Source organism: Echinops telfairi, unplaced genomic scaffold (assembly GCF_000313985.2).
Source record: "Echinops telfairi isolate 266 unplaced genomic scaffold, ASM31398v2 ScPeMD7_655;HRSCAF=1070, whole genome shotgun sequence".
Taxonomy (NCBI): Eukaryota; Metazoa; Chordata; class Mammalia; order Afrosoricida; family Tenrecidae; genus Echinops; species Echinops telfairi.
In genome coordinates, this window is record NW_022104553.1 from 26,923,111 (window position 1) to 26,937,401 (window position 14,291).

The 14,291-nt window shown below is 60.7% G+C and overlaps 2 protein-coding genes across 3 annotated transcripts in view; both read right to left on the reverse strand.

The window, feature by feature from the left end:
* Positions 1-234: 234 nt before the first annotated feature.
* APOE (apolipoprotein E) lies at positions 235-3,422 on the reverse strand. Of its 2 annotated transcripts, none has more exons than XM_004710559.2 (4): positions 3,358-3,422; positions 2,554-2,618; positions 1,525-1,708; positions 235-1,045 (listed from the first exon to the last, which is right to left on the reverse strand). In XM_004710559.2, the coding sequence occupies exons 2-4, from the start codon at positions 2,594-2,596 to the stop codon at positions 325-327; spliced, it is 948 nt and encodes a 315-aa protein (XP_004710616.1). In that variant the 5' UTR covers positions 2,597-2,618; positions 3,358-3,422; the 3' UTR covers positions 235-324. The 2 variants fall into 2 exon arrangements, with proteins under 2 accessions (XP_004710616.1, XP_045148655.1); XM_045292720.1 differs by lacking the exon at positions 3,358-3,422 and adding an exon at positions 3,076-3,119.
* Positions 3,423-6,668: 3,246 nt separating this feature from the next.
* TOMM40 (translocase of outer mitochondrial membrane 40) overlaps positions 6,669-14,291 on the reverse strand; it is an 8,230-nt gene continuing 607 nt past the window's right edge. Inside the window, exons 2-10 of the mRNA XM_030886205.2 lie at positions 14,230-14,285; positions 13,531-13,598; positions 13,033-13,125; positions 12,010-12,111; positions 11,822-11,927; positions 7,976-8,098; positions 7,822-7,898; positions 7,619-7,721; positions 6,669-7,329 (exon numbers count right to left, since the gene is read on the reverse strand). Of these exons, the coding sequence (XP_030742065.2) occupies positions 7,190-7,329; positions 7,619-7,721; positions 7,822-7,898; positions 7,976-8,098; positions 11,822-11,927; positions 12,010-12,111; positions 13,033-13,125; positions 13,531-13,598; positions 14,230-14,285 (868 nt within the window). The 3' untranslated portion in view covers positions 6,669-7,189. The remainder of the gene's footprint in view (positions 7,330-7,618; positions 7,722-7,821; positions 7,899-7,975; positions 8,099-11,821; positions 11,928-12,009; positions 12,112-13,032; positions 13,126-13,530; positions 13,599-14,229; positions 14,286-14,291) is intronic.

The window sequence follows — 14,291 nt, forward strand, 5'->3', positions numbered from 1 at the left end:
TAAGCCACCAGGCCTTTCTCCCGTGCTACCTCTGGGTGGGTAGGAACTGCCAACCTTCAGGTCCAGGAGCCCACCATTGTGTGCCACCGCCCGCCCGGTCAGACATCAGAAAGGAACATTGAGAAACGAAAAGAGGGGCATGTGGAGGCAGACACAGCTCCGTCAGAGGCGGCTGGTCCAAGGCCAGGAGGCCCGTGAGGGAGAAGGACGATCAGCCACACCCAGCTCAGAAGCTGCTGTGAAACGGATGATTCTTTATTAAGCAGGGGCAGAGCCTCCTGTGCAGGGCAGTGGGATAGCAGAGGGCACGGGGCAGGAGTGGGGTCAGTAATTATCGATGGCCTCAGGGGCGGGCTTGGCGGCGTTGACGGCCGTCTGCACCTTCTCCACCAGGGCAGCCCACTGGCGCTGCATATCCTCCACCAAGGGCTCGAACCAGCCCTTGAGGCGGGTCTGGAAGGCCTCCGCCTGCTGGCGCATCTGGGCCGCCTGCTCCTCCACCTTGACGCGCACCTCCTCCACCTGCTCGCGCATTTCGTCCAGCCGGTCCAGGGCCCGGCTGCCCACCTCCTCCAGCCGCCCGCGCATCTGCTTGCCCCAGGCCTCGGCGCGCTCCCGCAGGGGCTGGCCGGCCAGGGTGCCCACGTTGGCGGCCCGCGTGCGGCCCTGCTCCAGCAAGGGCTCCAGGTGCTCCCGGAAGGCGCTCACGCTGCGCTCGGCGCCCTCGCGGGCCCCCGCGCGGTACACGGCCAGGCGCTTCTGCAGGTCGTCGGCGTCGCGCAGCAGCCGCTTGCGCAGCTTGCGCAGGTGCGAGGCCAGGCGGTTGCGCAGCTCCTCCACGTTCTGGCCCAGCATGGCCTGGGTCTCGCTGCGGTACTGTGCCAGGCGGTTGCGCACATCCTCCATGTCGGCCCCCAGGCGCGCCTGCGCCGCCTGCAGCTCCTTGGCCACGCGTGCCTGCGTCTGCTGGGCCACCGGGCCCAGCTGGGCCTCCAGCTCTGACTTGTAGGCCGACACCTCCTTCATGGTCTGCTCTATCAGGACCCTGCAGGCCAAGGGGGGCACGCGGGGATGAGTAAGAGGCCGGGCTGGGGGCCCGGGACAAGACCGTGAAAGAGGAAAGACGCTTGTCGCGAGTTGCCCTGAAGCCGGTGCCCACTCTTGGCGCGCCCATGCGTTACAGAATAGAATTGGGCCATACCAGTTTTCCTGGTTGGAACCTTTCGGGAGCAAATTGCCAGACCTTTCGAGGTGCCTCTGGGCAGTCTGGAACTAACAACCTTCTGGCTAGCAGCCCTAACCCAACCCTTAACCACTCCACCACCTAGGGACTCTTTGGAAGAGGGTGAGAGATGGGGAGAAGGATGGAGGCCAACCCAGAGAGGCAGACAGATACAGACCAGGGATGAGCGATGAGGAAACACATCAGAGCGACCCAGAATCTAAGAGTTCGTGATGGGGACCCGAGGAAACCCAGAGCCCCAAGGAGGCTGGGGGTCAGCAGGGCGGCAGTGGATCACTCACGTCAGCTCCTGGGTGACCTGGGGATTGCGAAGCTCCTGCTGGACTTCGTCCGACAGCGTCTGCACCCAGCGCAGGTAGTCCCAGAAGCGGCCCAGCGCCTGCTCCCAAGCCGCGCTGCCCTGCACCCCAGGCTGCTCAGCCCCAAGGGGGACCTCCATCTCGGGCTCCAGGTCGGCCCGGCATCCTGTAGGGAGCAAGCTCATAGCTGATTAGGATCTTTGCCCTTCTGCACCCCGGGTCCCTGGTTGGCAATAGGTGCTCCCAAGTGTTCCTGGGCCTTTTGGGGAGCAATGTGGTGGTGGTTGGGGGTGGGAGGGTGGCTAATCTCGGGATAAGCATTTATTGAATGGCCGTGCCTCCTCTCCCTTCCATGCAGGGCTACATCGGGGGTGGGGGTGGGCATCGGTGGGTGTATGGGAAAGGGGGGAGGGATGACTGAGAACAGCTCTCCGGTCCCTGGTGTTTATCTAGTGCCCCCTGCTTGCTAAAACCTTACCTAAAACCTCTGAGAGCTGGAAAAGTGACATACATTCCCCTAAAACAAACGGGTCGCTGAGGACCCCTGTTGGCACAGCGGTTACGCTTTGGGGTGTTCACCTGCAAGGTCAGCCGTTCAAAACGACCACCAGCTCCTGGGGCGCGGGGTAGAGGGGTGGAGTCAAGGTTTTCTACTCCAGGGAAGAGTTAACAGTCTCGCCAGCCCACAGGGGTCGGCGACTCTGGTTTTGTTTCTGGTCTGAAGGATTGCTGGCAGGACGGCAAAGAGGGACTGACTACGCCCCACCAAGGCGGTACGCTTCCCAGACCCCGGAAAACCACGGCTGTCCTGTCTGTCCAGTGCCGGCTTTCGAGAGTTTCCCCGCTCCCGACAAAAGCATGAACTGAAAACAAACATGCCCGCCGCCACCGACCTGATTCCGATTCATGGGATTGTCGGGGAGGGGGAGGAGACTCGAATGGGGCAACGGGCAAAAGGTGAAGGGAGGAGGGAGAGGGAACATGGAAGGTGAGCAAGCCCGACCCCCATACCTGCCAGGAGGGCCGCCACCAACACGGTCCACAGGGGCTTCATCGTCCGGCGGCGATTGGTCAGTCTAGGGGTGGAGAGCGAGGGCCATCCATAATTCAGACCTGAGCCGAGCCCCGCCCCCACCCAAACACCCCCTTCCCCCCAAGGGGTCTTCTTCCGAAAGTCACCCATTGTCTCCTCTTATCTCCCTAGCCCGGGGGACCAACATCTCCTCCTCCTCTGCCCGGGGGGGTCAAATTCCAGCCTCCTCCACCTCCCCCCTGCAGCCTGGGTCCCAGCCCAATTCCAGTCCCAACTGGGCTTTCCAAGTTCCAATGGTTCCTCGCCCCGCCTTTACTGTCATCTCCAACTTGCCAGATCTCGCGAATTAGCTAAACCCCGACTTTTAAAAAGTCCTCCAGCAAATTGAGGAGCTGGACACGCTGCCCGCGCCCAGCACCTTCTCCCTCCCCACCCGCCCCCACCCCACCGCCCCGCAGGTAGGTCACCGGCTAAGGATAGGCACAGTCGGTGCTGCGTACAGGACGGTGCCGGGCCCTGGGATGTACATGGCTGTTGTTCGACCCTGGGTGTCTATGCACCCAACGGTTTTCTCCCACCCTCTCGTCGGCTGAGCGGGGCACCCCAGGCCCCCACACTAGATCCAGCCCTTGCTCTGGCGGCTTTCTTTCTGATCCAGGAGGGCAGCCAGCGGCTCGCTTGGATTTCCTTCGCTCTCCTCTTGAGGACCATCCCCCACTAGTTGCCCGGGCACCCGAGGTCCCTGGATACCCCCTCCCCAAAACCCCGACCCTGCTTCTCACCGGCTCCGGGGATGAAAGCTCTTTGCCGCCTCAGCGCGGTCTGGGTAGGACTTGGGGATGCCAGGCTTGTCCAATTATAGGGCTCCCCCCTTGCCCCGCCCCTCACTCTGGGCCAGCCCCCAGTCACGAGGTGGGTTCTACCCACCCCACTCTGCAGGGAGGGCAGAGGACGGAGGTGGCACTTGGAGGACCTTGTGGTCCGTGTTCCTCCCCTCCCCACCCCCAGCCCCTAAGAAGGGAGGTGACATTCACTTAGCAATCCTGGAAGTGCCCCTCAATTCTGGGGGCGGGGGGGGGGGGGGGGGGGGGCTGGGCACGGAAGTAGGTGAAGCATGAACACCGCTCCCGCCTCGTAGGTTGATGGATACAATTTGGAGTGGGAGCTGGTGGGGCTTGGACTTGTAGGTCCTGGGAGAGAAGGGAATTGGGGGCCTGGATTCCTGGGCCTGAAGGAGTTGAGAGTCTGGAGTTAGGGGATCTGGTCTCTCCGGTTTGAGATGAGAAGTGTTCAGGGTTCTGGATTCTTTGGTGTGAGAAACGGGACTAAGGCTTTGAATTCCCGGTTCAGGGAGGATGGGGCCAAGGGCTTAAACTCTTGGGCCCTGAGGGAAATGAGGCTACAGTTGTGGAACCCTGGGTCTGAGAGAGGAGGGGGCTGGGGGCTTAGACTCTTGGACCCAGGAGGGGCTGGAGTTGTGGATTCCTGGGTCTCTGAATTGTAAACAGCAAGGTGGAGGAGGCATCTGACTCCTTGAGGTGGGGATGGAGAATTGAGAACCACAGCCCAGGGTCTATTCATATGTAGAGATCAGGCTGGCCTCCACCCTCTGACCTTCACACTGACCCTGCCTTTGCCATTCCTCCCATAGCACTCTCCCCCATCCCTTCATTACAATTGATCACGGTCAAACAGTATGTACCATTGTGGCATTCATCAGGGAAGTTGTAGTACAACTCGGGTTCAGGAATCGCTTAGAATGCAGTTCTTCAATCAGAGCAAATTGGGGGGGGGGGGCTGTGTCCTCAGGCTGGCCTCTTTAGCCCTTTGAGGTACTGCTACCAAGCCTCCTAGCTCTTGGTGGTCTCATGGTACCCCTCCCACCTCTGGACAAACTCTTCGTAAACCTAGCAGGATGGTCAATCCCCTGGACAGGGGTTCCAGACACCTTATTTGCTTTATTGTGAGCTGCTCAATCACCTTGGTGGGCCACAGCACCTCATTTGCATAGCCCCACCCAATCATTGGGAAGAACACAGGAGAAAGGGCCACCACACTGTGCAGGGACCAGGGCTTGATTCTGACTCAGAAGACCAGGGGTTGGGGATGGGGGGAGGTTGTTTGTCTGGATTCCAGGGTCTGATAAAGGGGTGAGAAGGGTGTGGAGAGCCCCAGACGCTATACTTTTTGATAGCCAGGCACCATCAGCTTTCTTCACCACATTTGCTTAGGCACCCATTTGTCTTCAGTGATCCGTTCGACACCTCGTGATCACACAGGCTGATATGTTGTTCCATGTGGGCTTTGTTGCTTCTGAGCTAGATGGCCGCGTTTTTACCTTCAAGCTTTTAAGACCCCAGACGCTATATCTTTTGATAGCCGGGCACCATCAGCTTTCTTCACATTTGCTTATTCACCCATTTTGTCTTCAGCAGTTGTGTCGGGAAGGTGAGCATCATAGAATGCCAATTTAATAGAAGAAAATATTCTTACATTGAGGGAGTACTTGAGTGGAGGCCCAATGTCCTTCTGCTACCTTAATACTAAACCTATAAATATAGGCTCATAGATCTATTTCCCCATCCTCATATAAATATTTGCATACGTACATGTCTTTATCTAGACCTCTATAAATGCCCTTTGTCTCCCAGCTCTTTCCTCTATTTCCCTTGATTCTCCTCCTGTCCCACTATCATGCTCAGTCCCCACCAGGATTTCAGCACTTCTTTGTTACATTCCCCTTGATCATGCCCTACCAGGTCTCCCACACCCACCTCCCCACCAATTTGGATCGCTGGTTGTTCCCTTGTCCCCTGGGGTTCTGCTGGGCTTTGATGCCAAGCTGTTCCCTTAGGGCTCCGGACTCTGGAACAACCGACCAACTAACCGGGGTGCTCGGAGTTGCCAGCTGTGACCTTGGTCAGACAACCTAGCCTTGCTCAGCATCCCTTCCTTACCAATGAACCCCATCTGGTGACACCAACGAACCCCAAACCCCACTCACTGTCATGGGGTCCGTGCTGACTCATGACTGGGCACAGGAAGCCCCGTCTTTTTCTTGCAGAGCTGCTGATGGTTTCAAACTGCTGACCACGTGGACCGCAGCCAGGGCTCCTACTCAGCAAATGAAATACTGGGAACAGGCCATGGCCACACTCGGGCGGCCATTGTCCTAGTTGCGTAACTCCTAGCTGTGGGACAGACTGGGGCTAGGGGTTCAGGGAGACGTGGGGTGGGGAGTCATTCATGGCTCTTGGAGGGTGTGGGGACATTGGGTTCCATGGGAGTCAGAGGCCAAATGCCTGGTCCCAGTGACTGCTCGCCTTGGCCTCGGGGCCTGGCAGGGAGGGGTGAGGTGGGCTGTCGGGGTAACTAGGGGTCATTCTGCCCAGCAGTGGGCCAGCCCCCAAAACTGCTGAGGGGGCAAAGCTAGCTAGTCTTAGTTCCTGTCTGGGGGTGGGGGTGGTGGAGTGTCTGCAGTGCACTTAAGGTCACGTTGGCACAACCCCCAGCACCTCTCCCCCCCAATTTCAGCCACAGGTGAACTCCCTCCTTCTGCTCAATTGCAATCAGGAGCTTACACCCCAAACCCTCCAGGAGATCCCCGCAATGCCCCCTCCGGTCCTTAGAGCCTATGTTAGGACCTAAACTTTCGCCAATTGCTGGAGGCCTTCCCGAAGCTTCTGAAAGCCCCACAGTGCTGGCTGAACTCTATCACGTCCTCCAGTGAGGGGGGCAGGGTGTAGGGAAGCGCTGCCCCTACTCACACCCCCCTATTGGCTTTGGTAACCAGAAAAACGCAAGCGCACAGACAGAGTTAGCAGGGGGCAAAGTCCGCAGCAGCCCGGTGAAGCTGGGGTGAGTGACCTGGAGACCTGGCTCCCCAGTGAGAAACCCTGTACCGCGCACACGGGGATCAAAGGGCGCTTCCATCGCCCGCCGCCAGCACCTCCCCTTGGAGGCGCGGCTCCGCCTCCGGCGCTCCCACAGCCCCCCCTGCGGGCCGGTCCTGGGAGGGCAGGCGCCGCCGCAGGGCCTGCGGGGGCCACCTGGGGACCGACCGCAGCAGACAAGGAAGCACCGGGGTCGCACGTTTGTTTTTTCCATGTCTATTTTTTGTTGTTTTTTCTTTTTTCTGTAAAATGTCCCGGTTCTTCCATAACTTATAAACATGATTTATATTGAGGGTGGGGGCAAGGGGGAGGCTAGGCTGTGGGCCAGGGAAGCTCCTGCTTGCTGCCCCAGAAGGGGGGCAGGGCCTGGACCCCAGGGGGTTGGGGGCACCCCGACATTCCTCTCCCTGAGGTGTCTGGCCGCCCCTGCCTGGCGGTGCTCAAAACGCCAAGTGGCCCCTCGATTCCAGAATCCCTTCTAGGGCCCCCAGGCCCCCCGGAGAACACCCCTCCGGTGCTCAGGATCCTATGCTGCAGCCCCTTCAGCTCCACAAGCCCCTCTCCAGCTGCTGGGAGGAGGGCCCCCCTCCTTCCCGATGCTCCTGGGCCCCTGAGGGGGCAGGGAAGGGAAGGGGAGGGGGCTGGAGCCTCCCCTCCGTGGCCGTGGGAGGGTGTTGGGGGCTGAAGGAGGGGGGTAAGGAGGGTGGCCGCAGGGCGGGGCTCAGCCGATGGTGAGGCCAAAGCCACACTGGAACTTGTTTTTGCGGTGATTCAAGAAGGCCCCCAGTGCCAGGGTCAGGGGTAGTGGGGGCAGCTTCTTCTCCAGCGTGGCACCCACGATCCAGTTGCTGTCCACGGAGCCTGGAGGGAGGGGGGGGGGAGAGTGAGCGGGGTGTGGCAGCCCTGTGCAGCCAGTCCAGACCACCTGGGTCACCAGGGAGGGGCACTCGGACAGCACCCTGGGCATCAGGCAATGGTGTCTGCCGAATCCCCGCACAGGGGGCGCATGTACACCGGTGTGTGGCTGTCCCCGTAACCCAGGGGAGGTGATTGGGGGGGGGGCATTCCTGGGCAATGCAGGGGCTTACTCGCCCTGCATCACCTCTGTGCCACTCCACACCCCCTTGGAGCTGAGTGGGGAGGCCTATACCTTTGAAGATGAGGTTGGCCTTGGGCAGGTCCAGCTGGTAGCCAAAGGAAACACTGGTGTCCTGCATCCGTGTGCTGGCCTCAAACTCCACCCCCACCTGCAGCTGCGGGGTGGACACCAAGTTAGCTTAGCATCCCACCACTCCCAGGGACAGGCCTTCTGACCCTCCCAACCCCCACCCCCACGGCCAAGTCCCCACTCACCTGGTCACTGGCTTTGTGGTAGTACGTCGCGTGCATGCCAGCCTGGCCCAGTGTCACTGTCGCTAACCAGTTGTTCACTGTGAGCGCGAGAGGGGTGGGTGACCAAGGGGACTTGGGCCTCAGTGCCCCCAGCCCCCTCCTCCCTCAGACTCACACGTGTATTTCCCTGCTAGAGACATGACCGTGCCCTCCTCTCCAGGTCGCCGGTGGTAGACCAGCTCTCCGCCCAGGGCCAGACACGGCGTGACGCTCTGGAGGTAGTGGGCCACCAGGATTCCTGCTGGCAGAGAGGGCAGGTGGGGGAGAGAGATCAGCTCCACCCGGCAGGGACCTGGGGTGGGTGCCCTCCTGTTCCAGGGCTGCTAGGCTTGCCTGAGGCTACCGGGCTTCAGGCTGTCCTCACCCCTGGCAGAGGTGGTCACAGTGGCTGGGTCATGCCTACATCAGGGCTCAGAACCAAGGGCGTGACCAGGGGCCCCACCACCTGGCACGGGAGTGACTGGGTGGTCAATGGAGTGGGGGGAGGCAGCGGTGCCCGTAGGACGCATGATGCATGTGGCTAAGGAGGAAGGCAGGTCAGACGGGACGCCGTAACAGATGGGGGCAGAGCGGGAAACAGACAGTGCCACGGAGACCCAGACGTGCACATACCCCTCCCCATATTCGGCCACCGCAGCAGCACCAGGTCTCCTCTGGCTCTTTCTCCCTCAATTTACAGCCCAGTGCCTCAGAAGCCCCTGACCTTTGACCTGTTCCCCTCCCAGGGCCCTCATTTGCACAGGACGGGCCCCTCCACAAAGAGCTCAGCCCCCGATGCCAGCAAACCCCAGGTCCAGGTCCTGGCCCACGGCCAGCCGTGAGGCAGGACGATACCCTGTCCTATCCCACATGTCAGGTTTGGGCTCCTCGTCGCCGCCTCTGCACCTGCCAGGGTCCTTCCTCTCGCTCATGGCTGCTCTATTGTTACCGAGCTGATGTCCCCCCAGGGACTGGCCTCTCCTGACACGTCTGAAGGACAGGAGGCAAGGATCTCAGGAGCAGTCTTTTGACAGCCCCCGGCACTGCCCAGTCGTCACCACCAACACGGTTCAAGGACACCAAGACGCGCCTGCGCTCCTCCTAACCACCTATGGAGAACGCCCCGAAGGACGGGAATTCCCGCCCCCTGTGGAACCCGGACTTGGACCAACCAGGGCCTGTCTGGCTCCAGGGAGGTTTGAGGCCCCCCGGCCTGGACGCTGAGCAGACAGCCCGAGGCTGGACCACATGAAGGGCACGGCACCAGGAGTGGAGGAAGCGTGTGGCACGTAGGTGACAGGCGCCTGCCAGCTCCAAGTCAGGAGGCCTCGTGAGCAGGAAACCCAGCCCAAGATAGCGACGGCCACAATCCTCAACTAGAGGGCCTCACAGTCAACGCCCAGGGCGCAGTGCACTGGTAAATCAGCTACAACCCCCCCCCAAAAAACCTCCATCAAAGTATTTCAAGAGCACTACTCTCTTGACCCAAGCCACGGTCTTCTGGCCGCCTCACCTGTGCAGCTGGCTGGACAAAGACGACTGACAAGTGTCCAGTAAGAATGTGTTCTGAGAGCAAGGGGACACCAGCTACCCCCCACCCGAAGGCAGACAGGAGGGCTTGGAGGCAAGAGGGTCAGGTCTGTGGGACAGGAAGAGGCAGCCTGGGGCTGAGACAGGCCTGGAAGAGGCCAGCTCCCCAAGCTGCTGGGCCAGGTAGACGGGCAGCTGCAGCCATGGCCTCTCCCCTGCTTGGCCCGGGCCCAAACCCGCCTACTTGGGGAAGTTTCCAGAGGCACGAGTGGGACCTTGGATCAGCGTGTCACAGCCACCCCAGCACTTACTTCACCAGACTGACAGCCTCCTCCTCACCTGCCTCCCGAGGACCCAACTCCTAGTCCTCACAGCCCCCTCGGCCCCTCCCAGGCGGTTCACCAGGGCCCAACAGTAAAGGCAAATGTCTTCCCCTCAGGCCTGGGAGCCAGGCCAGGGGCAACCTAGTCCCTCAGAATGGAGGCTGAAGAGGGGCAGGGGACAGGGGCCGAGTGAGGCTTCTGCTCAAATTCCAGGCCTGCTACTTTCTAGCTGGGTGGTCCTGGGCAAAGGATTTCATCTTGGGGCCTCACTGCTCTCATCTGTAAAACGGGGGCACTAAAACCCCTTACACCCCCTGGCCACTGTGGGGCACCACTAAGATCCAGCCAGCATCCTGACATCCTACTTGGAAGATGGCCCCCTTCCACCCACAAGGGGGTGCCGCCATGCTACCCTATCCCCACCGTCGAAAAAATGGAGGCCCAGGGCCACTGTCAGGTCAGAGGCAGATGGGCTGGAGCTGCCTGGCCCCGGAGTCTGTGCTTAGTACAGATTCAGACCCGTGTGTGTCTGAGGCAAGGAAGAGACGCCCGTAAGAACTGAGACAACATGTGGGCTCCGGGAAGAGGGCACACAGGAGGCCAGCCAGTGCGCTGGCGGTGTCAGAGAAACACATGGAGGCTGGTGCCTGGGGCACCAAGTGCCCAGGGCAGTTGCTGGGCCTGTTTCACGCTGTGAAACCCAGTCGGTGTCAACTCATGGAGACCCAGCAGAGGCTTTCTGAGACGGTCGGTCTGTGTGGGCACAGCCAGCCGCCCCTCTCACCCACCCATCAGCCGGTGAGAATGAAATGCCACCTTGGCAGTTAGCAGCCCAGTGCTTGGCCACAGTGCCACCAGGGCTGTTTCGCCCTGGACGCTGGGGTCAGTGGCAGCACCTGCCTACGTGGCTGCTGTGCAGGCTTGATTCCTGCACTGCTTTATGCCCGGTGCTTGGAATGGCCGAGGGATGGAAGTGGCTGCCCGACAGCCCTGGGACCTCCCCTCCATCGCCAAGCATTTTCTGAGCACCTGGAACTGACTGTCGAAGAGAGCTCTCGAGTGTGAGTGAGCTCTCTGTGAGTGAGCCAGGAGGCCCGCCAAGCGCTGGCATCCAGTGGGAAGACCACAGCACAGGGCTTCCACAAATGCCAGGGCCAGGAGGAGCAGGTGGTACAGCCCAGGGGCGGGCCCCTTCCGGACAAGGGGGCTGAGGGCACAGAGGGAAAGCTGCATTTCAAGACCAGGGGGAAGCACTCCCAGGTTCGGAGAGAGCCCGGGAAAGGCCCTGGGGGTGGGAAAAGTAGGTGGCTCCAGAAAAAAAAAGGGCCCAACTGAGGGCTCTGAGCACCAGTTGGCGGGAGGAGCCTGCTCCCTGCTCAGGAAGCTCCAGCAGGGGGCAGCAATGCTTTCTGAATGGCTCCCTGGGGCTCCTCTTGCCTGGGCCCGGAGCCACAATCCTGCCCCCACCGCAGCAGCTCTGCCCACCCCCACCCCCCAAATAAATAGGGTCTCAAAGCTGGACAGTGAACAAGACCAAGTCATAGATGAGACACGACCAAGACCCACGGCGCCCTGTGTGGGGCGCTGACCCGGAGAGCTGCACTGCTGTCCTGGCCGCAGCCGCGTCACCATGCAGCGGCCAGGACGCGATGAACCGCCATCAGGAGGACGGGTCTCAGGCGCAGGGCACCATGCTAGTGAAAAAGAGGAGGGCAAGAGAGCTGGATGGGCGGGAGGGGAAACCAACTCTAAAGACAGCATGGACAAAGGGTCTGGAGCGGCCCCTCTCCTCTGCAGCCCTGGCCCGCTGCTGGTCCATTCTGTGCCCCCAAGGGTGTCCCAGCCCCATGAGGGACAAGGGCCAGAGCAGCTCACGGGGAGCTGTCCCACACCAGGCTTTGTCCGAAGCTTTCCACGATGACTAACCCAGAGAGGATGCTCAGTCACCCGGCCAGTCATCCACTGGACAAAGAGAAACCGAGGCTGAGAGAGGTGGGGGAACCCGGCCACAACCCCACTTTAACAGCACCCCTGACCGTTTTTGAGGCCAGACAGTCCAGAAGGGAGACTGACTCTAGGAAGGAGTAGAGCCGCCTGCCTTCCACACCAAGCCCACCAGGACCTCTTACCTGAGCCCACCAGGACATCTGGGTTCCCCAGGGTGACGGCTGCTGTGAAGTCGGAGCCTCGATACTCCCCATCCACCTGCCAGTTCACAAACTTGGACTGCTGTGTCTGCGGGGAAGACGGCAAGCATGAAGGCCACAGGGGGGCAGTGCGACACAGGTGGGGCCAATGGCCCAGGCCCCCCACTCACCTGGATGGCCATCTTAGACCGGAGGCCAGGGCCCAGCTGGTGAATGACCTGAGCATTGAGGCTGCCACTGTTGTCCATGTCACCCACCAGCACAGGGAATGCCTGGGGAGGCAGAGGGCAAGGTCAGAGTGCAAGGAGCAAGGTGAGAAGCCATTGGCCAGAAAGCCTCAGGCAGAGGCCTGCTCCTCCAGGAAGCCCTGCCTGACCACCTCGGCCTCACCAACAGGACTCTACCCGTTTGCTATAATCTTCTCCCCCACCCCCCACCACCGAGTCGATTCTGACTCTCAGCAACCATACTACACAGAGCGGAAGTGCCCTATTGCGTCTCGCGGGCCATAAACCTTTACAAAAACAAAAGGCTGCATCCGTCTTCCTCTAAACCAGCAGCCCTTAGGTTTGCAGCCGGCCCTGGAACTGCTGTAGTCACCAGAGCACCCCATTTTACCCGGGTCCACTGCAAACATCACTCTCTGGGGCTGGTCCTCTCTTTCCCGCTCCCCCAGACCTCCAGCCTGACACCAGCCTGTGAACTCAGAGAGGCAGGGAGATGACTGGGGCTTGTAGCCCCACCTGTACGCCCCCCCCCCACCAGCCACCATCTGGGCTGCTAAGGCCCAGACCTAATACAGCCCCCACAGCTCTCCTGCCTCTATACCCCTCCCCGCCCCCCACCCTCCATGCCCCTGGGACAGCCTGAGTGACACATAGATATTCAATAAAATCAGACACTGCCTGACCTTCCTTCAAATTTGCCAAACCCTGGAGCCTGACACACAGCTCTGCCCACTGGGGAGGGTGTCATCACCAGGAAGGGGACAACTGGTGCCCCCAGCACCACCTAGTGCTGACCCAGTCACAAGGCAAGGGTGTGGGGGATGCTCATCACCTCCTCAAACACACCCCCACTCCCTCCCCTGGCAGCTCTGGCCTTCCCGGGAGAAAGGCGTGTGGCTGCATCATGTTTGTTCCAAGAAAGACACAATGAGTGAACAAACCAAGGGGCCATAGAGGGAGCCTCACCTCGGTGGGGCTCAGCTGCTTCATCCCCACGTATGTGACCCCAAAGTGGTAGTTGGAATCCCCGACTGTGCTGAGGGCAACTGTGTGATTCACCTGGAAGAGAAAGGCGCTGTGGTAGAGACAGACGGGGAGCCGCTCCCGACAGCCCCAGCAGGGCCCACCCCTCAAGTCTGGGTGCTCCAGACCTGTCTGCTTCCCCACCCAGGAAAGGCTGAGGTAGCTGGGGGTCCCCGGGCTGGGCAGGGGTGAGAAGATGAAGATGAGGAGGCATGGGCTGGCTGGATGGGAAGTTCAGAAAGGATGAACTTTGGCAAAAGGGGGGTGGGAGTGGGACAGCAGCTAATTTCTAGATCGATCCCCACATCATCCTACTATGAGCCCCCACTAAAGCAGTCATCCTGGTACTGTGACTGGAGTCTTTTTAAGCACCAAGGAGGGCCAGCCTTTGAGGGGGAAGAAGACGCAGGAGGCTGGCTGGGAAGACCTTTCTGAACTCACCTGGAAGTGGTTACTCAACCCTTTGTTGACTGTGAGTTTGACACCCTCCATCTGAATGGGGAACAGTTCTGGAGAGGATAGAGGGGGTCACACTCCGTGCCCACGCCCCCTGCTCAGTCTCTTCCCTCCTCCAGGAGCCCCAGCCCATGCACAGAACACCTGCCAGGGCAGACCACCTGGGGCGAGTGACCCGGCAGTACTGCCTCTGCCGGCAACCAAATCCCGGTGCCACCAGGTGACTTTCTCAGTGCGCCTCATGCCCCCGTCAGGTGAGGGTGCTCCCCGAGTAGCATCACCGCAAGGGCACACGGAGTAAATGCCGAGTGAACCCTAGCAGGGGGCCTCAATCTGTCGCCACCACGGTTACCATGGCAATTCCTCCAAGTCGGCATCCGGAGGCCTGGGGTTCCACCCCCACCATGACACCTTGCTGACACTGTGACCTTGGGCCTCAGTTCCCTCTCCAGTCACGCGAGGAGGCTGGCTTGGCTGATGCCCGCAGCGCCTTAGGCTTTTCTGCTGGGCCGGCATCCATCCCGCGACAAGGTCCACCGGCTGATCCCAGCATTCCCAAAGGCCACGTTCCACCAGTCGATCCCAACGTCAACCCCTATCACTGTCCAACGACTGCGATGCTGCGCACGCCTTCCCCAAGGCCCCCAGGGACCATCGGCGCCCGCGAGGCCCCTCGCCCCTCACCCTTGCACTTCCGGTGGCACTCCTCGAACGTGCCCGGGTTGGGCAGGCGGTCGCAGGCCCCA

What these genes read in the sequence shown, in the direction of transcription:
- APOE (XM_045292720.1), bottom strand. Translation starts at nt 3,104, where the DNA reads ATGTACATCCCAGGGCCCGGCACCGTCCT. An exon ending in GGTGGCGGCCCTCCTGGCAG is followed by an intron (nt 1,709 to 2,553) that starts GTATGGGGGTCG and finishes TGCTCCCTACAG; the next exon opens with GATGCCGGGCCGACCTGGAG. An exon ending in CAGGTCACCCAGGAGCTGAC is followed by an intron (nt 1,046 to 1,524) that starts GTGAGTGATCCA and finishes CTTGGCCTGCAG; the next exon opens with GGTCCTGATAGAGCAGACCA.